General features: G+C 40.4%; 1 protein-coding gene across 1 annotated transcript in view; it reads left to right on the forward strand.

The window, feature by feature from the left end:
• Nucleotides 1–16,751, forward strand: part of LOC109954956 (transmembrane protein 132D) — a 28,113-nt gene that overhangs the window by 9,849 nt on the left and 1,513 nt on the right. Inside the window, exons 3-8 of the mRNA XM_020590657.1 lie at nt 4,616–4,753; nt 11,048–11,240; nt 12,982–13,125; nt 15,698–15,903; nt 16,065–16,329; nt 16,559–16,750. Of these exons, the coding sequence (XP_020446313.1) occupies nt 4,616–4,753; nt 11,048–11,240; nt 12,982–13,125; nt 15,698–15,903; nt 16,065–16,329; nt 16,559–16,750 (1,138 nt within the window). The remainder of the gene's footprint in view (nt 1–4,615; nt 4,754–11,047; nt 11,241–12,981; nt 13,126–15,697; nt 15,904–16,064; nt 16,330–16,558; nt 16,751) is intronic.

Below are 16,751 nucleotides of genomic sequence, written 5' to 3' on the forward strand. Positions count from 1 at the left end.
TCCACTTGAGGCAGGAACTCTCCACCAACCTGAAGGGAACAAGCCACCCTTTTCCGACTGAGAACCATGGCCTCAGATTTGGAGGTGCTGATTCTCATCCCAGCCGCTTCACACTCGGCTGCAAACCGCCCCAGTGCATGCTGGAGGTCCTGGTTTGATGGGGCCAACAGGACAACGTCATCTGCAAAAAGCAGAGACGAGATCCTGTGGTCCCCAAACCGGACTCCCTCCGGCCCCTGGCTGCGCCTAGAAATTCTGTCAATAAAAATAATAAACAGAACCGGTGACAAAGGGCAGCCCTGCCGGAGTCCAACATGCACTGGAAACAAGTCTGACTTACTGCCGGCGATGCGAACCAAGCTCCTGCTCCGGTCGTACAGGGATCGGACGGCCCTTAGCAAAGGGCCCCGGACCCCGGAGCACCCCCCCACAGGGCGCTGTGGGGGACACGGTCGAATGCCTTCTCCAGATCCACGAAACACATGTGGACTGGTTGGGCAACTAAAGGCAACTAAACTCTGAAAATCCCTGTTTTACATTACATAAACATGGCATAATCCTCTGACTTACATAGTCAGTAACACAGTGCTGTGCCCCAGCTTGTCACCACATTAACATGGCCACTGCATCCAGTCCTCAACAGCTGTCTGTATGTTTTATCATTGTCTGAATGTCCCATTAAGCTTCATGTAACACTCTCTCATCAGCATGATAAACTGGTTACTGATGTGTATAGCTGGAGACAAGGGACATACATATATGAGGTCGACAGAGCAAAAGACCAGCCACACCTGTCTGTTCCAGTGAAACAAAACCTTCATTCCTAATGAGAGTTTGATAAAGGTCATATAAAGTATTGTACATCTTCACTCTATGGAGTGATGATGGAGTGTCATCATCACACTATCCACGTGAAAGGTAATTACATTATCCCTTTAATGTATGCTCACTAAGAATGATGCTACATTTTGTTTGTTTTTCTGTTAAAAGTGAGCTAAGATCCAGAATGGTTTGTCTTATTCTAGAGTAAAGGTATTATTTAAAGTCAGCATTGTGGGAATAAATAAACCTGAGCTTGTGTATCTCCAGGACACTATGTCAGTGAGCTCTTCATCTGGGGAGCCTAATCATTCATCTCTATGACAAATAGGACTTTTACATCCATTTTTAGTGGTGTGCCATCTGGCACAAGTGTTGGCATGAGCATCCCCCCAACTCCCTGAACTGTTCCATAAGTACTATAAGAACGCTGCCGATGGCTGGCTATCAGACTGGCTAAACGATGGGCATTTGCCTGCATAATTAACGATTGCATCTGTTTCTGATTGCACTGGGGTTCACCGATGGCACTGCGGCCCTGCAGTGATGAAGTCAAAAAAACCAAAGATGGGAACACAAATTATATCAGGGAAGTAATTACTAACCCTCAGCAGCAGTCTTGGTGATGAAATACATCTGGACTGTGCTGTCTAGCTCACTCAGAGGATATAATCTATCATGTATGTCTTTGATCAGTCTCTGTTTTGTGTGTTGTCTATTTGTATTTTTGACTTGTCTCATTGTCTCTTTCCATTGTTGGCCATGGTTCTGTCACCTTTCAAATAAGTTTATTCCACAAATAAACAAGAGAGGGAACTAACGGATGATGGTCAAGAGACACGATGCGTTTTAACTGTATTAGACAACATGTGTTTCTATATCTGTGCCAGTTTGTGTGTATATGTGTAGCAGCATTTTTAACGTGAGTGTGTGTGTGAGCGAATGAAGAGTATGTAAACGGTGAAACAATAATGCCACTCATGCCTTGCCTGGTCAGAAGTGAGATGGATGGCAGGTGCAGCACCTGAGAGCTGCTTTCCTCTCATACACTGTCAGCTTCAGTCTCAACAGCCATCCATCTTCTCTGCCCTGGTGCCTCCCCCCCCCACTAACTGCCTCCTCAGGGCCTGCTAACCAAAGCCACGGACACTGGTTCCTGCTTCCAACCACTCAGAAGAAACATGCCTCTTCCAGTCGCAAGGCACCATTTATTTATTAATTTTTTTTAAACAAGAGGGGCTGAAAGAGAGAGAGAAAGAAAAGGGGCTTTAGAAAAGTCTTCTTGTTACTGTCACTTTTTATTAGTCACCACCCTGCTTCCTTCAATCCATAGAGGTGTTTCCTCTCAGCAGGACATATTATCCAAAAGCCATTAATAAATTAACAGTGCTATGATTTCTCATTAATACTTTGAGCATGCCATTCTGCTTACCTCATTAATTATGTTGGATAAAGGCTTTTCCCAATTGAAAGCAAATGATGACACTGCACTTATAAACCCCTACAGTGGCTAAACACCATAATGAAAATGCAGTGTTGGCTGAACTGATGGTGTACAGTAAGTTGTACTATAAAGCACAAAAAGCTCCTTTTTGATAAATATGTGCAATGGCTAATGCATTACATGTGAAAGGTGTTTTATAGTTTTTGCTTCTGCACTTAAAAACACCAGTTTGATATTTTAATAGGCTTATTTGCTTTCTTGCCAAGACTTAGATGAGAAGATTGTAAGATTTAAAATATGAAGGTACCAGGAGCAGCCAGTTAGTTTAGCTTAGCATAAAGACTGGAAACAGCTAGTCTGTCCAACAAAACACACATTGGCACCTGTAAAAGTCATTGACATGTTATATCTTTTCATTTAATTAGTACAAAAACTGAAGAGTAAAAACCACACTTGGAGATTTTGACATACAGTATGGGGTCTGTGTGGCAGAGTAATGTGAATTCCAATGTGACTGTAGAGGCAGAAATAATTAATATTGTATTGCCACTAAGAGCGGTAAGAAAAGCTGTAGCCTGTTTACATGAAAACCGCATGTATTTCTCTTTGCTCAGTTAACCCAGACTCAGTATTTGTGCCTTGTGTCATTGCCTCTTCTGCCTCCTGGGAAACATCTGACTGATAACAATGGACTGGCTACACCTTTTCCTGAGCTTGTTATGTGCAGTACACAGAGCAGCTAGTTTAATTTACTAAAGTAACAGATAGACCATGCAGCACCTATTTCATGGCTTTTTGTCCTTTTATTTAACGAGAACAGCTCAGAAACAGAAGCGACTTAATAAGTGGGAGTCCAAATCTGTAAGTTCAGAGTGTTTTTTGATACACTCCGTAGCAACTCCTGTGCGGAAATTGGCAGAGTGAGAGGTCAGAGGCTCCAACACTACTATTTTCTCTATCTTTTTCTTTATAATTATGGTAAAAAATACAAAATGATCATTAAAGTGTCCACTAACTCCAAAACTCTGGCATTCAGCTGTGTGCGATCATGACTAAACGACTTTCCAGCCAGTCACAGCACTACATGATTTCACCTTTTGACCCTGTCCTCCCTGGTTGAACCCATCTTAATCAGCTTTTGTGCTGTGCACCTGGAACGGATACTGAAAGTCTCCTGGGCCACAGTGGATTAAAGCCACCGTTGAAAAAGACAGTGCTTAGTCATCCCTTTTTAATTTTGACCTTTAACCTATGAGCTCTTTTTGAACTTTTAGCAGTATTACAAAAGATGAACCAAATCCATTCGCTCTGAGAAAGAGACAAGAAACAATGGAGATCTTTCTGTTTTGGACTCAGTTATGAGAGTGTGGCTCTGCAGCAGAACCATGCAAGATCAGCGGATACTGCAGAACGTCCTTTCAGATTACATGTTGCATGTTGAACACTCCACACCGGAGACATGCGCAAGCAAATGTGCAAAATGTGCACAAAACACTGACCACAAGTTCAGTAAGCAATTATCTTAAATATTTCAATTAAGAGATGATGCTGGTACAGTAGCTTGTTTTGTTGTGCTGAACAAGGAGCAGTGTCTCATGTTTTAAATCCCAGCCCCACTTGGCGCAGGAGAGGTGTTCAGCGTCACACTGCTCCTGCTCCCACTGCACCATATATTACACCTCCTCAGAGGTCACACTCAACACTTTGAGTTTGTCTCAAAGTTTCACAGAAAGACCAAAAAAGCTATGAATACAGATAGAAATCAAAGAATGTTAAGAATGTTGTTCTGAACTGTTTAAGACAACTTGGCTGGGCTGTTGCTCGATACACTGAAGGTCTTATAGGTGTGACTGTATAAAAGAAAAAAGCAACACATGCTGAGAGTGTTTGACCAGTGCTCGTATTGCTACAGCGGAAGACTGTAATCAGTATTACAATTATTTTTTAGGGGGTACACACAATGAGCACTGTTTTCTTAGTGTTTTAAATGGGCAGAGGGATATGAGTGGGGGACCCTTGTCTGAGTTTAACATTTATTTTATTATGCATAATACATAATAAATAAGACGTAAGCCACTTTGTTAGAAAAAAATTGATTTATGGTAATAACCTGAAGGGATAAATTTCACTCTGAGGAAAATGGCCTTTCTCATAATGCTGACAATCGAACTTAATGCTGTATGTCAACAGCAAATTCCAAAAGACATAAACAAATGTTTTGTTAACTAAATGTATATAATGTGAAACATTATATACACCACTTTGGAAAAATAAGTGTTCATTCACTTGAAATCGATTGGGACTTAATATTTTCACCACATTGTTGACCTTTTTGTTTTGGACTTTTCACAGAGCAACTGTAAAGAAAGGTGTAATCTTTCGAACAGCGACACCCAGTAACTCTTTACTATGGGACATCACTTTGGATATGGGTGCAGATGGAGTCATCGCTGTGATTTGCCAGAGAAAGGCTCCTATACCTGGAAAAAGGTGAGTCTTTCTGTTATGTGTGTTTAATATGTGGCTATTCACGCAGGTCAATTTCACTTTATTGCTGGGAATTTTATAACATATTTTTACAGTATGCTTAAATTGCTGTTATTTGAAGGGACAAACAACACTACAAAGGACCAAGAAGCCTCCGTGCCAGACAATAGCTGTGGCCAGAGGCATTATGTTTGCAGGTTGTCTGTCCCTCTGTTTGTCGCATTCTCATCAATGCAATATCTCAGGAGCTCAGGAATACTTTACACACTTTTACAAAACATCTTCAAATTCCTTCAAAATCTTCTCTACATATATATTAGCATATTTTGTCGACATAAATTATTCATGTAAACTGAAACTTGACTGGCTGGCAAAGGCATAAAGCAGCGAGGGGGTAATTCTAGTCACTGGTTTGTTTAAAGTGGCCCTATTGTAGTGCATATCGTGCAAAGCATATTAGCCTATATATTGGTCTCTGCACTTGTGGAGTAAAAGCCAACCAGCTTTGCTGTGCAAGTCAGACAATGGCTCACTGCAGTAGCATACTGTGCTGAGGAGGACATCTCTTATTCTCTAAGGGTGCCTGCCATAAAGCTGCCCACTGTAAATAGCTATTGCTTTTTTCCCATTTATTTCTTCTCCTCTGTGCTTTAATCATTTCTAAACATTTACCAGCTTTGCACGTCCATGTACTCCTGGCCTATAGTAAAACCTATTTTAACCTGCATGCTAAAAGGTGCAAACAGGTAGTTATAGTAAAACTATAGTAAGCCATTTTAAAAACAACACCTAAATTCTTTACAAGACATTTACAGATTGGTTTAGCAAATTTAGCTCTTTGGGCTCCTAAGAGATACCTAACGTACTCCATAACCCAGTTAATCAAGCCTGTATCCTTTCCTAAAGAAGCAGCTTATATCAAATTTCATTTCATATTCAGCTGAGTTCAGCTTTTTTCAGTCAACGCAGATACGTTGAGTTCATTTAAGAGTTAAGTCATAAAACCATGGCCCTAGCCTCCTGAAATTACAAGACACTTTTTAAAAAAAAAGGACACAGACAACACAGGGTAAAAAGTTTATGCATGTCCTTTCCAGCCTCCTCTGTCTTACATGTTTGCTTCCTAGCTTGCAGGCACAACATCAGCCTTAAGTCAAACCTCTGTTTCAGTTCTTTTGTTTCACACTAGGTTCTGTATAACCCTCTTACAGAAAAATGAAATGCAGACAAAATAGGCAGTGGCACAACAACATGCCAAGACAATGCAAACACGCTGATGTTTAGCAGGTTTACCATGTTGAGCATTTTAGTTTAGCATGTTAGCATGCATATGATGCCAAAGAAGGTTCAAGGATTTTTTTATTGTCGATTGACCATATGTGCAAGACATACAGAAAATCGAAATACCGCTTCTCTCTCACCTAGTATTAGGTGCCATAACATTTAGGAACTAAAATAGAATAAAGCAAAATAAAAATAGAATAGAGTAGAATAGAATAAAAACTGGATTGACATAATTAGGATAAATCTAAGTGAACAGGGTTCAGCATCCTCACAGCCTGGTGGATGAAGCTGTTTGTAAGTCTGATGGAGTGGGCCTGAAGACTCCGATACCTTCTCCCTGAAGGCAGGAGTCTGAAGTGGGAGTGTGCGGGGTGGGAGGTGTCATCAGGGGGTGACACACTGGCTCTCCTCAGTTTGCGGAGGAAGTAGAGGCATGTTTGAGCTTTCATGGCCAGTGATGTGGTGTTGTTTTAGGGTCAGTCAGCAATAGTTAGTCACTTTTTTTCAGAAGATGACCTCAACAACAGAAGTGTCTTCTTGACACAGTGTGCAACCCTCCTCAGTCACCATTAATTAATACAGCAACAACAATGCACTAATTCTTCTGAGTGCAATGCAAACTCTATATGCAAGTTACATATGATACCATGATAATATTTGCTAATTAATGAACACAAACTAGGCCAATAGGTAAATAATGTCCTGAGTTTTGCAAGCATTTGGTTGTAAACCAAATATAGGACAAATTAAAATTTTGACCTAATGAACAAGTTAAAAGATCGAGGGGACCCCCAAAGTTATTTCAGTTCATCCAGGGGGAGATATGAATATTTGTACCAAATTTAATGGCAATCCATCCAGTAGTTGTCGAGGCATTTCACTCAGTCACAGATGCCAACCTCATAGTTGTGATAATGGGAAAGTCAGGGTCATTAGGATTTCTCCTCTGGGGACCATGAATGTCTATTCAAATTTTCATGGCTATACACACACCATGAACTGTCAAGATATTTCAGCTTGGATGTAAGTTGTGGAGCAACATCAACACTGTCATGCATGGCTAATAGGTCATTTAGGTCCTAACTAACTCTCCAACAGTCTGGAATGTAACGTGCATTCTGAAGAATTTATGTTGTTATTGTGTGCCTGATTTTAATTTTATTTGCCATTCAAGATTGCCAGTGCTTCCAAAAAGGAATCCACTGTGACTGAACTCAAACTCAGTCAGATTATTTCTGCCTGCAGAAGAGCTCCAAGAAATTCTTGTAAAGCTAAAGCTCTAATCTGTGTGTGTGTGGCTGGCCAGGATGCCAAAAAAGAAAAAGGAAAATATTTCTCAGTGAACGTCACTTCCATATAACATGAAAAAAACACTCCAGTACAGGGATATATTAAAATTATCTGAAGCTAAACGTGTGGGGTTTTCAAATACTAACTTGAGAAGTTATACAACTATAGACACATCAGTTTAATTAGACAAAACATTGCTCTTGTTTGTACAAATAGGCTGTCCTCATTAAGTTGTTTTCCCCATTTATGACATTGTTTATCACAACTTATTTATGGGTTAACATATTTTTCCACTCAGTCATTTCAGCTAATCCTCTCTAAAATGTCATTAACATACCAAAACCCCTGCAGAGAGCACCTACTGTGGCACCACGCTGGGAAGTTCGCTGAATTTTTGTCTTTAGTGAACATTAAAAATATCTGCTGTATATATATGCATTAAAGTTTTTTTTTTAATCTTCTCTTGCAGCAGCTGGGTTTGGATCCTAATATTAAAGCATTGCTATTCACAGACAGACTCCTGGCCATAGACAAGCTGTTGAAGCATCCTTCCCCTGCAAGCTTCACAAGAATGACCGAGGACCTAATAGCACAGCAGCATCCCCAATCTCATGGATATCTGTTTTAATGGATACTTAAGGGGATATAGACATGTTTATGTGAGTCAAGCATATCTAGTTTTGATGCTTGACCAGACTGCCATTAATTTTAATCTCAGGTCTCTGAGCAATATGCTAAAATGATTCAATTATACTACATCTCCGTCTTTCCCTGTATTTGGGCAGATATTGTTGAGTGAGAGAGGCATACAAAAAAGGACTTTTGTAAGCACCGATAGGCACAGAGTTGGAGCGAGTTTTACCGGTGTCCTAAAACCACAAACTGGAAAAATACTCGAGCTCTCAAATCTGCAAAGTACAAACTTGGTTCAAAGTTACCTTCGAGCACGACTTGAGGAGTAAAAACTGGCTAACAGCAACAAACCTACACACGACTATTAGAAAATATCCCTCTGCCACAGTGGAGTTAAATTGCTTTACAGAGATTGATATCCACTCAAAGTACCTGAGTGGGGCACGTGAAGCTTCGTTTTAGCCTCAGACAAACTTTGGAGTGCACATTTGCTCAGAACAACAGTTGTGTATTTTGTCCCTCATCTTTTACGGTGTTGTCACTTTCTGGGTGGAAACATTTACGATCAGTGTGGAAAGAAGAAGAAGTTTCAACAACTAAGACCTAGTCCCATGTGCACATGTGCACGTCAACACTGTATTAAGAACAACTTGAAAAATACCAAATGTGTCCTTTAACAACATATGATTTGCAGTTTCTCCGAGTGTCGTTGCATTAATGCAGAAAGACAACTGGTATGCAGCCTGTTAGAGGCCATTTTCATGCCGAGCTGTGTCTGCACAGAGGGTCTGATAATGTCCATGTGGATGTGGATATGTGCATAGTTATTGTGTTTTTGTCCACCAATATATTTTTTATATAGTGCAATACAGTGCCAAGAAATAAAACCGAGGATACTATCTTGAGCCATGGGAGAAAATTTAATCTATGGCTTGGACACTCTGTTCTAGCTGGCATCACTGAGAGGCCATTATAAGTTACACAGGCTTATACTTTGTTGTGCATGCACGATGCCACTGTCCTCAGACTACCTTTTATTCTACGCACATTTAGCATCAACATCAACTCCAGGGTATGGCCAGAACAAATAAATTCAGCTCTATTCTTTTTTAGTTTGTGAAACAGCCTGAAGATGCAAAGCCTTCTACAGTTTTAGGGGGGTTGGGACTGGGTCTTGTCGCAACTGCTGGGATCACATCCCTGTCTTAAAAATCTCTCTGGGGCCAAATTCATAAGATCTCGCTATGAATTTCGAGCTGAGTGTCATAAAAAAATCCAGTCTCAGTCTTTATCAGGTTACTTTATTCTTTTAACAATGGCAACAGTTTCCTGAATATGAAACAATTGCAGACAAAGTCTGATAGCAGACATTAAAATGATAACTGAATCTATACAACAGGGGTATATGGTCTATTGGTTATTGCAGCCTGCAGTATATAGGGCCTAATATATACTGCCTTTGAAGCATAGAGTAAATGAGGTTCTTTTGGTGCATTTGTAGCTGTCAGTCAGCTATAGTATATTACAGCCGCAACGTGACTGCATCATATTTCCTTACCTCTGTTGAGTGGTTAAAGTGTTTCTGAATGACACTCAAAACCTGTGATTACTGCAGGTTGCTTCTGGTCATTTTGGGCATCCCCAAATTTGTCATGGAGAGACAGACAGGAAACAGAGGGGGTGGGGGAGAACTGCAATAAATGTCCACGGCTGGACGATGAATATATCATGAGAGCTGGATATGGTACTGCCACTCGAATTTTCCTAGTGTCCATTAGTGGAATTGCAATGAAAAATCCCCCTGCAGCCCAAAAAAAAGCACATTCTTCATAGACCACAATGATAAAAGACTGATGACAGGACACCTCGAACTGAAAACCAGGTCAGTCATCACTCTTTGTATTATGAGATTTTAATCCTGTGTAGGCTTTAAATTAGAAAACACACACACAGCTATCAGGGTGCCAGACTAATCTATCTTTGCAAATACTGAAAGAATTGACATGAATTCAATTGCACACATTCAAGGACACCAGAGGACACTGACTTTGTGATCTTCTGACTTTGCGTCTAATGTCACAAGCAGATGAAAGTTTGCACTTATCTAGTAAAATATCAAATCATATACAACAATGAATCTATTAATGATCAATTAACTGTCAGGAAATTTAATACCCACATCCATCTTCTCCTCAGGATTAATTGTAATAATTTTTGTGATCCCCTGATTTTTAATCTAGTGCTACTATCAGGTTGAATTTTTAATTTGTCCAATACTATGATGACCCATTACTTACAAAAAATGCTATTCCCATCAGCTTTGGCTCTACTTTGTGTTTAGTGCTAAATAGAATGATAAATTACAAAACTAACATGATAAACATTATGATAAACATCAGTGTGTTAGCATACTGATGTTAGCATTTAACTACAAGCAACATTACAAGTACAGCCTCCCAGGGCCAAGTCATTACTCTATGGCTCATAGCCATAGAGCCAACATAGTGGGAGACTATTAATGAGGCCATGATCTAACAACCTAATGTGAAATGTGTCTTTATTAGACACTCAAAGACACAATAAAACAAAAGCCAATGTGTTGTATTTTTCCTCTGGGTTGCACTAGTTGTGGATTTGGATCTACCATGACTTGCCCTGTGCTCAGAGCAGTAAGCCACAGGCTGAAGTGCAGGATGCACTGCTGTATAATCACTTCACCTCTATTCAGATGCAGTCACCTCAACATGAAGGGAAAGGAATTCGAGACTCTGGTGGTGAAATAATCCTACTGAGTTATCACTGGCGGTGGAAAGATTTTGTTTTTCTGCTGCTACTGTAATGAAGGTGTTGAAAGAATTAGATCCTTTCTAAATAGAACAGTAAAAATGTTTTATTGCTTGCACCAAACGATAATACAGTTTGACACTGGCAAGCTGCAGTAGCATTCATTTTTCAGTATATGTTGTTGTTTTGCCTTGTTTATCTTCATTTTTATGGATCATTTGTTGTATTGGAAGTGTAGGTAGGAATGCAGCTATTCTATACATATTATATCTGCATAACTAACCCTGCTTTTTACCTCTCATCCAGGCTTGAAAGCAGTCTACTGGAGGTGCTTCAAATGGATTTTGAGGTTGAGGAGCTGAGCAGTCCTCTCGACAGTCAGGTGATCATATGGAAGCTGGAGCTACCGTCCGCATCCAAAAATGTCGCTAAGACTGAAGGAGCCATAAGGATCTACACCACTCAGAGAGACTTTGTTGGCCTGGCTCCTCTTGTAATGGTGCGTTAGTTAACAGCTTCCATGGCACTCCTAATAATCATTATAATCAGCATCAGCGTTACTGACAGCAGCTTTTCCAATAATGCCAATGCACTGCATTCTTTGAGAACTGGTGCATGAAGAAATCATAAAACAAACTTTGGTCTGATCCATTCCTGTGTGGTTTGCATCCACAGAAGGCTGGATCTGCCTTGGATTGTTTAGTAAATGGGTTCTATTTTGAGCAGACTGACCTTGTGTTGTCGACTGTCAGCTAGCTGATGTCTCTCTTCTGTGTTGTTCTGGTGTGCAATATGTAGTCATCCTTTCCTCGTAACAGATGCTTCATGGCTTCTATTTTGGTGTCGCATACCCCTTTATCATACTCTGTCTATGATATAATCTTCCCTGCTAAATATGGAACGTTACACAAGAGTTTACACCACTTGGAATCACATTATTGAATCGGAGTTATTATCTTTCAACTGGGTCATTGACTTCTTAGCACACCACTGTCTGCTGGAATGACATGGCATTGACAACCTGTCACATAATATACTCCGTTTGCCCTTTCTTCTGTTCTGTCTTAGCATTTTGTTCAACTACACATTATTCGTTAAATATGTCATTTATACAATTAAAAGCTAAGAATGATTTTACTTCATGCCATACATGTTGGCAGTGGGATGTTTATACCGAATTTCAGAGTTTTTATTACCACATTTCCATCATAATGGTGCTTGAGTGCTTGAAGTCATGAGGATATGCTAGAGCATGCTTATTTGTGAATTTGACATGGTACATCTTGCTTGCGGATTAGAAGCTGACCTCAGGCTGAGAGCAACAGATTTGATGGCTGGCTCAAGGGGACATTAGCATTGACTGATCACTCTTAGCCTTGCTCCATGAACTCCTGCAAGTGCTACTGCTCAGTACTTCTGTATAATGGTGAAAGCCTTACTGACACAACCTTATGATCATTATTTTGTAGTACTGCAGTTACAACATATATTGTAATGAGAGTTGGAGGAAAAAAAAAGTTATTTCGGCTTCATTTAAACTAGTTTTTATAGTCGAGAGTCATGTATCCATCTGCTTCATTTTCATATTCTTGAGTAGCCAAGTGTCTGTTTAAATTTGATTTAACTGATCATTATTCACAGAACTTGACCGGGCTGCGGTCCACTGCTCTCAATACTAAGCTACACACACACACACACACATACACATACATAACCAATGTTCAGTTACTTTCGCTTCATTTAAAACTGTGCATTTTTACAAGCAACACATATCCATCTGTTTCACCATTATGTGGTGCTCTCTTTGCCACAATTGCCCAACCTATTTAATAATACTGTACATTGAGCATTAAAGAACAGACCATACTCTATCTATATAGAAGTTATTTTCAGTCTACATCTATGCCTCTAGTTATTAGACCATGCTTGAACTGACACAGCGTCCCTCTGAGACACGTCTGTGCAAAAAAATAGAGAAAAAACTGCCGTCCTAAGTCAACAGGGCTGCTGAGTCGCAATTCATTGCCCCGACTCTCCTACCTTCCTTATCTTGCATCCCGTTACACCTATTGCTAACACTCCTACCTTCCTCTTCTTGCATCCCGTTACACCTATTGCTAAAGCCTGAAGCTGTGTAGTACAGTACTTGCACCATATAAAGTGTAAAATAATATTAAATTAGTGAATGAGATTTGTTATTTTTGTGTTTTGACTATGGCGCATTTGTCCTATCTCTGCAGGACACAGACATCATGAACACAGCTGTATTGACTGGAAAGAAGGTGGTGATACCTGTGAGGACAGTAGCTGTGGAGGAAGATGGAGGTGTAACTGATGTATCTGACTACACAGACTGTAGTTCCACTGATGAAGATGTTCTCAAGGTATTTTTTTTCTCCTCATACACATCTACACTATATACCATATCCTTCTGATTCATCATTTCAATCTTTTTATTTTATACATTCTAAGTACAGTGGTTTTACCGTAGAATCTTAAGACATAAAATGGACAATGATGTTGAAATGTAAGTGGTGAAGTTGCCCAGAATGTTTTTTTCAAAGGTTTTATTTAAAGCTGTAAAGAACTCAGAGAACAAAAATGGGTTTAGCAGCAATAAACAGAATGTGAGATGTTTGTCTTATCAGTCCACTAAGTGGTTGGAGGGTAATCTGAAGTGGCCATTAAAAACATGCTTCACAGAGGCAAGGTTGGTTTCATGGTAAGAACTCTGGTGGATAAATAACTTGTACCAAAGTCACTCTCTGCCTCTTTCACACATGGTAAAATAAGCTCTTAGCTGGACTTGTACATCGTCCATCAGTCTCCCCAACAATGAACGCCCACTGTGCTAAATCACTCGCCACAGAAAACTTCACAATATGCCCCTATACTCCGATCTCGTGACTTGCCCTTTTTATCCTATGAACCCGAGTGTGGCTGACTGCCAAAAGCCGGCTTTGTTTACTGATGAAATTGAAAGTCAGGCCACTGGTCCCTTGAGGTCAGAGACTGTGAATGTATTTGATCAAGGGCAAAGTGGCACTGTAAAGAAAGAATGAAGACATTCAGTGGACTGTGGCCCTCTAATACTTTTGTTGTTGGTCAAATATACCACAAACAGGCTTAGCAAACAACAGATGTAGGAGTTAATAAATCAGTATAGTATTTGGCTGCTCCATGTGGAGATTAACAGTACAGTATATACAGTGAATGCAGATGTATTTAGTGCAGATGGCTGTCAGTTATAAGAAAAACTGGATTACGTGAGGGGGTCAAGAGCCTGCTGGTGGACTAAATCATTCTTTTAAACTCTGTAATGTAGCTGTCTTTGGGGTTGTTCTAAGCTTACTGTAACCGCTTCAGTCACAAATATTTTCTTCTTTAATCTTCTTAGTCCAACAGCTTGACTCAGCTATCGTTTCTCTTCTGGCGTGCCTGAAGAATATCACATCTGCTAGTGATAGATGAGAAAGGATTTATCTAGAATGGACAGTTCATGGAACAAAACAAAAGAAATCTAATCAGCAAGTTTCAATATGTGCGTGAATGATGGAGAGACTTGACCAACGCAGGCATTCTCTTTGTCAGTTCACAATGAGACGACTGACACCTCAACATTTTAAGCAGAGACATATTGTGCATAGATGCCTATTTAATCAATCAAAGCTTTTACTGCTATGGCATAGGAATCTGATTTATATAGTGCCTGAACTAAGCATAAGGCTTACAAGAAGAAATGCATTTTGCAAGAGATGCATTCATTCTTCATATTTATTAAAACTTATTTAGCTTGTTTAATTTGCAAAGAAAACTACAGTCACAGCTGGATAATAACCAATGTGTGCCTGACTTTTATCACTGGGTAGTGTAGTAAAGACAAATCCCATTTCCATAAATACTGTATATCGTTTAACACTAAAAACACTGAGGGACATTCTTGGCTACAGAATGAGATTGTGACTAGGATCAGTGGGCGGATGGCACATTAAAAGCCTTCAAACATGGCTCATGTTAAGTTCACTGGAGCACTTGGTAAAACATGAGGACTGCAGTCCCAGTATACTGTTGCATGCTCATGGCTCACATTCAGAATTTTCCATAACAACTGTTCAAGGGCATCAATGCCACATAGTGTAAATCTACTAATTGGATATAAATCCACCACAGGGTTATTCACAAAGAAGAAGCCGGGGCATCTCAGCAGCAAGAATGACACACAGCAATGTGGTCATTCTAAAGCTTAAGCTTCGACCATATGGGATGACTGATGCTCAGATGTAATGATGACACAAAATAGCAGGTCTCTGTGACAGCACATAGTGTAGCTAACTGCTGGGTTCACGCAAATGAGAGCAGGAGTCTATGTGCTATTTGTATTCCTCCTTAGGCTGCCTGTCAAAGTCACCATTTCCACCCTCCACTCCCCTGTGCACTTTCTCTGGCTGGTGACTGCATTTCAATGCTGTGTTAATTATCCAATTTGTTGAAAACAGTGGCTGTTGAGAGGACCAAGGAAAACCTCCCGACTGTCTCAGAATGTCCATGAGATCTTTCAGCAGTCGCCCAAACTTACCAAGGTCACATTAGAAATTATGGTGTAATGAATGCACTTATCTGTGAAGGACTGCACCACATGATATTTTGATTAACATAAAATTGCAATGCTGCCTCTTCCTAAAGCTTCGGACTGGTGATCATCGCAGTAGTTTATGACAGCCAGGTGACATTGCTATGGTAACACATGCAGTATAAAACTGCTGCAAGGCCATTTGTTTTGTTTGAATGGACTATTTGTTAAAATAGTAGCTTTTATGAAAATATTTATTTGTCTCACATCTCCTTGATCTGGCTTGTTTACATACTATAAGTGCATTTGCACAAAGCTTGACATTATCATAGAAAGTAAAATCCTAACATATTTACTGTATGTTCCTTTTACCTCTTCCTATCCAGGTGTCAGACAGATGTGACTATGTTTTTGTGAATGGCATGGAGACAAAGGGTAAAGTGAAGATGGTGGTGAACTTCACTTACAGCTACCTGAGTGCTCAGCTTGAACTGAACGTGTGGATGCCCCAACTCCCCCTCCAGATTGAGGTGTCCGACACAGAGCTGAGCCAGATCAAAAGCTGGAGGGTACCAATACTAACCTCAAAAAGGTGGGACACAAACTAACCATCTGTTTACACATGTACTGCAATATTTCAATGTGATCCAACCAAACACAGAGAAAGGGCTAAGTGACTGGGGTATAGCAGGTCAAAGCATTCACTGTGTGATAGGTGTGACCTGCATGTGTGCCTTTGTGCTTATGTCCCAGATCTGGCTGGAACAGTGAAGATGACGACAAGAAGGGGAAAGGTTGCATGCTGCAGTTTCAGCATGCACTGGTGCGAGTGTTAACTCACTTCATGGCAGAGCAGGCAGACCCTCGAGATCCTAAGGCCTATTTCCTGGGCTCTGATTGGCAGGTGGATGTCACTAGGCTCGTTCGATACTTCATGAAGGTGGAAAACCCTCAAGTGGCAAGGCTACAGGCTGGGAGGGTCTTGTCTGGACGGGACTATGGGACCACCACCATCCAGGTAATTAACTCAACCCCTGCTTGGAATAACCACTGCCCCAACAACCTGTGACTAAGGTCAGAGCAAGAATCTGCTACTCAGAACACAAATCGGATAGGGTAGTTTCCTCTTTGAGTAGACAAAAGTTGGATTCAAGTTTTACTTTGATCCAGATGAACTGACCCTGATAAGGAAATACAGTCTGAGGTGCCCTAATTAATTTACTATATTGGATATTGTTCTATGACAGGTGTTTTCTCCACTGTCTGACATAATCTTGGCTAAGACAACAATCAAAGTCGTGGATGACAAAGTGACCATCACAGAGTTGGGGGTCCAGATGGTTACAGACCTCTCTATGACCTTACAGCTCAGTCCAGGAAGCAACAGAGCTATCGTGGCTACCACAACCACACAAGAGGTGCTACGGAGCCCTAAACAGG

The sequence above is a fragment of the Monopterus albus genome, unplaced genomic scaffold (assembly GCF_001952655.1).
Source record: "Monopterus albus unplaced genomic scaffold, M_albus_1.0 scaffold12.1, whole genome shotgun sequence".
Lineage (NCBI taxonomy): Eukaryota > Metazoa > Chordata > Actinopteri > Synbranchiformes > Synbranchidae > Monopterus > Monopterus albus.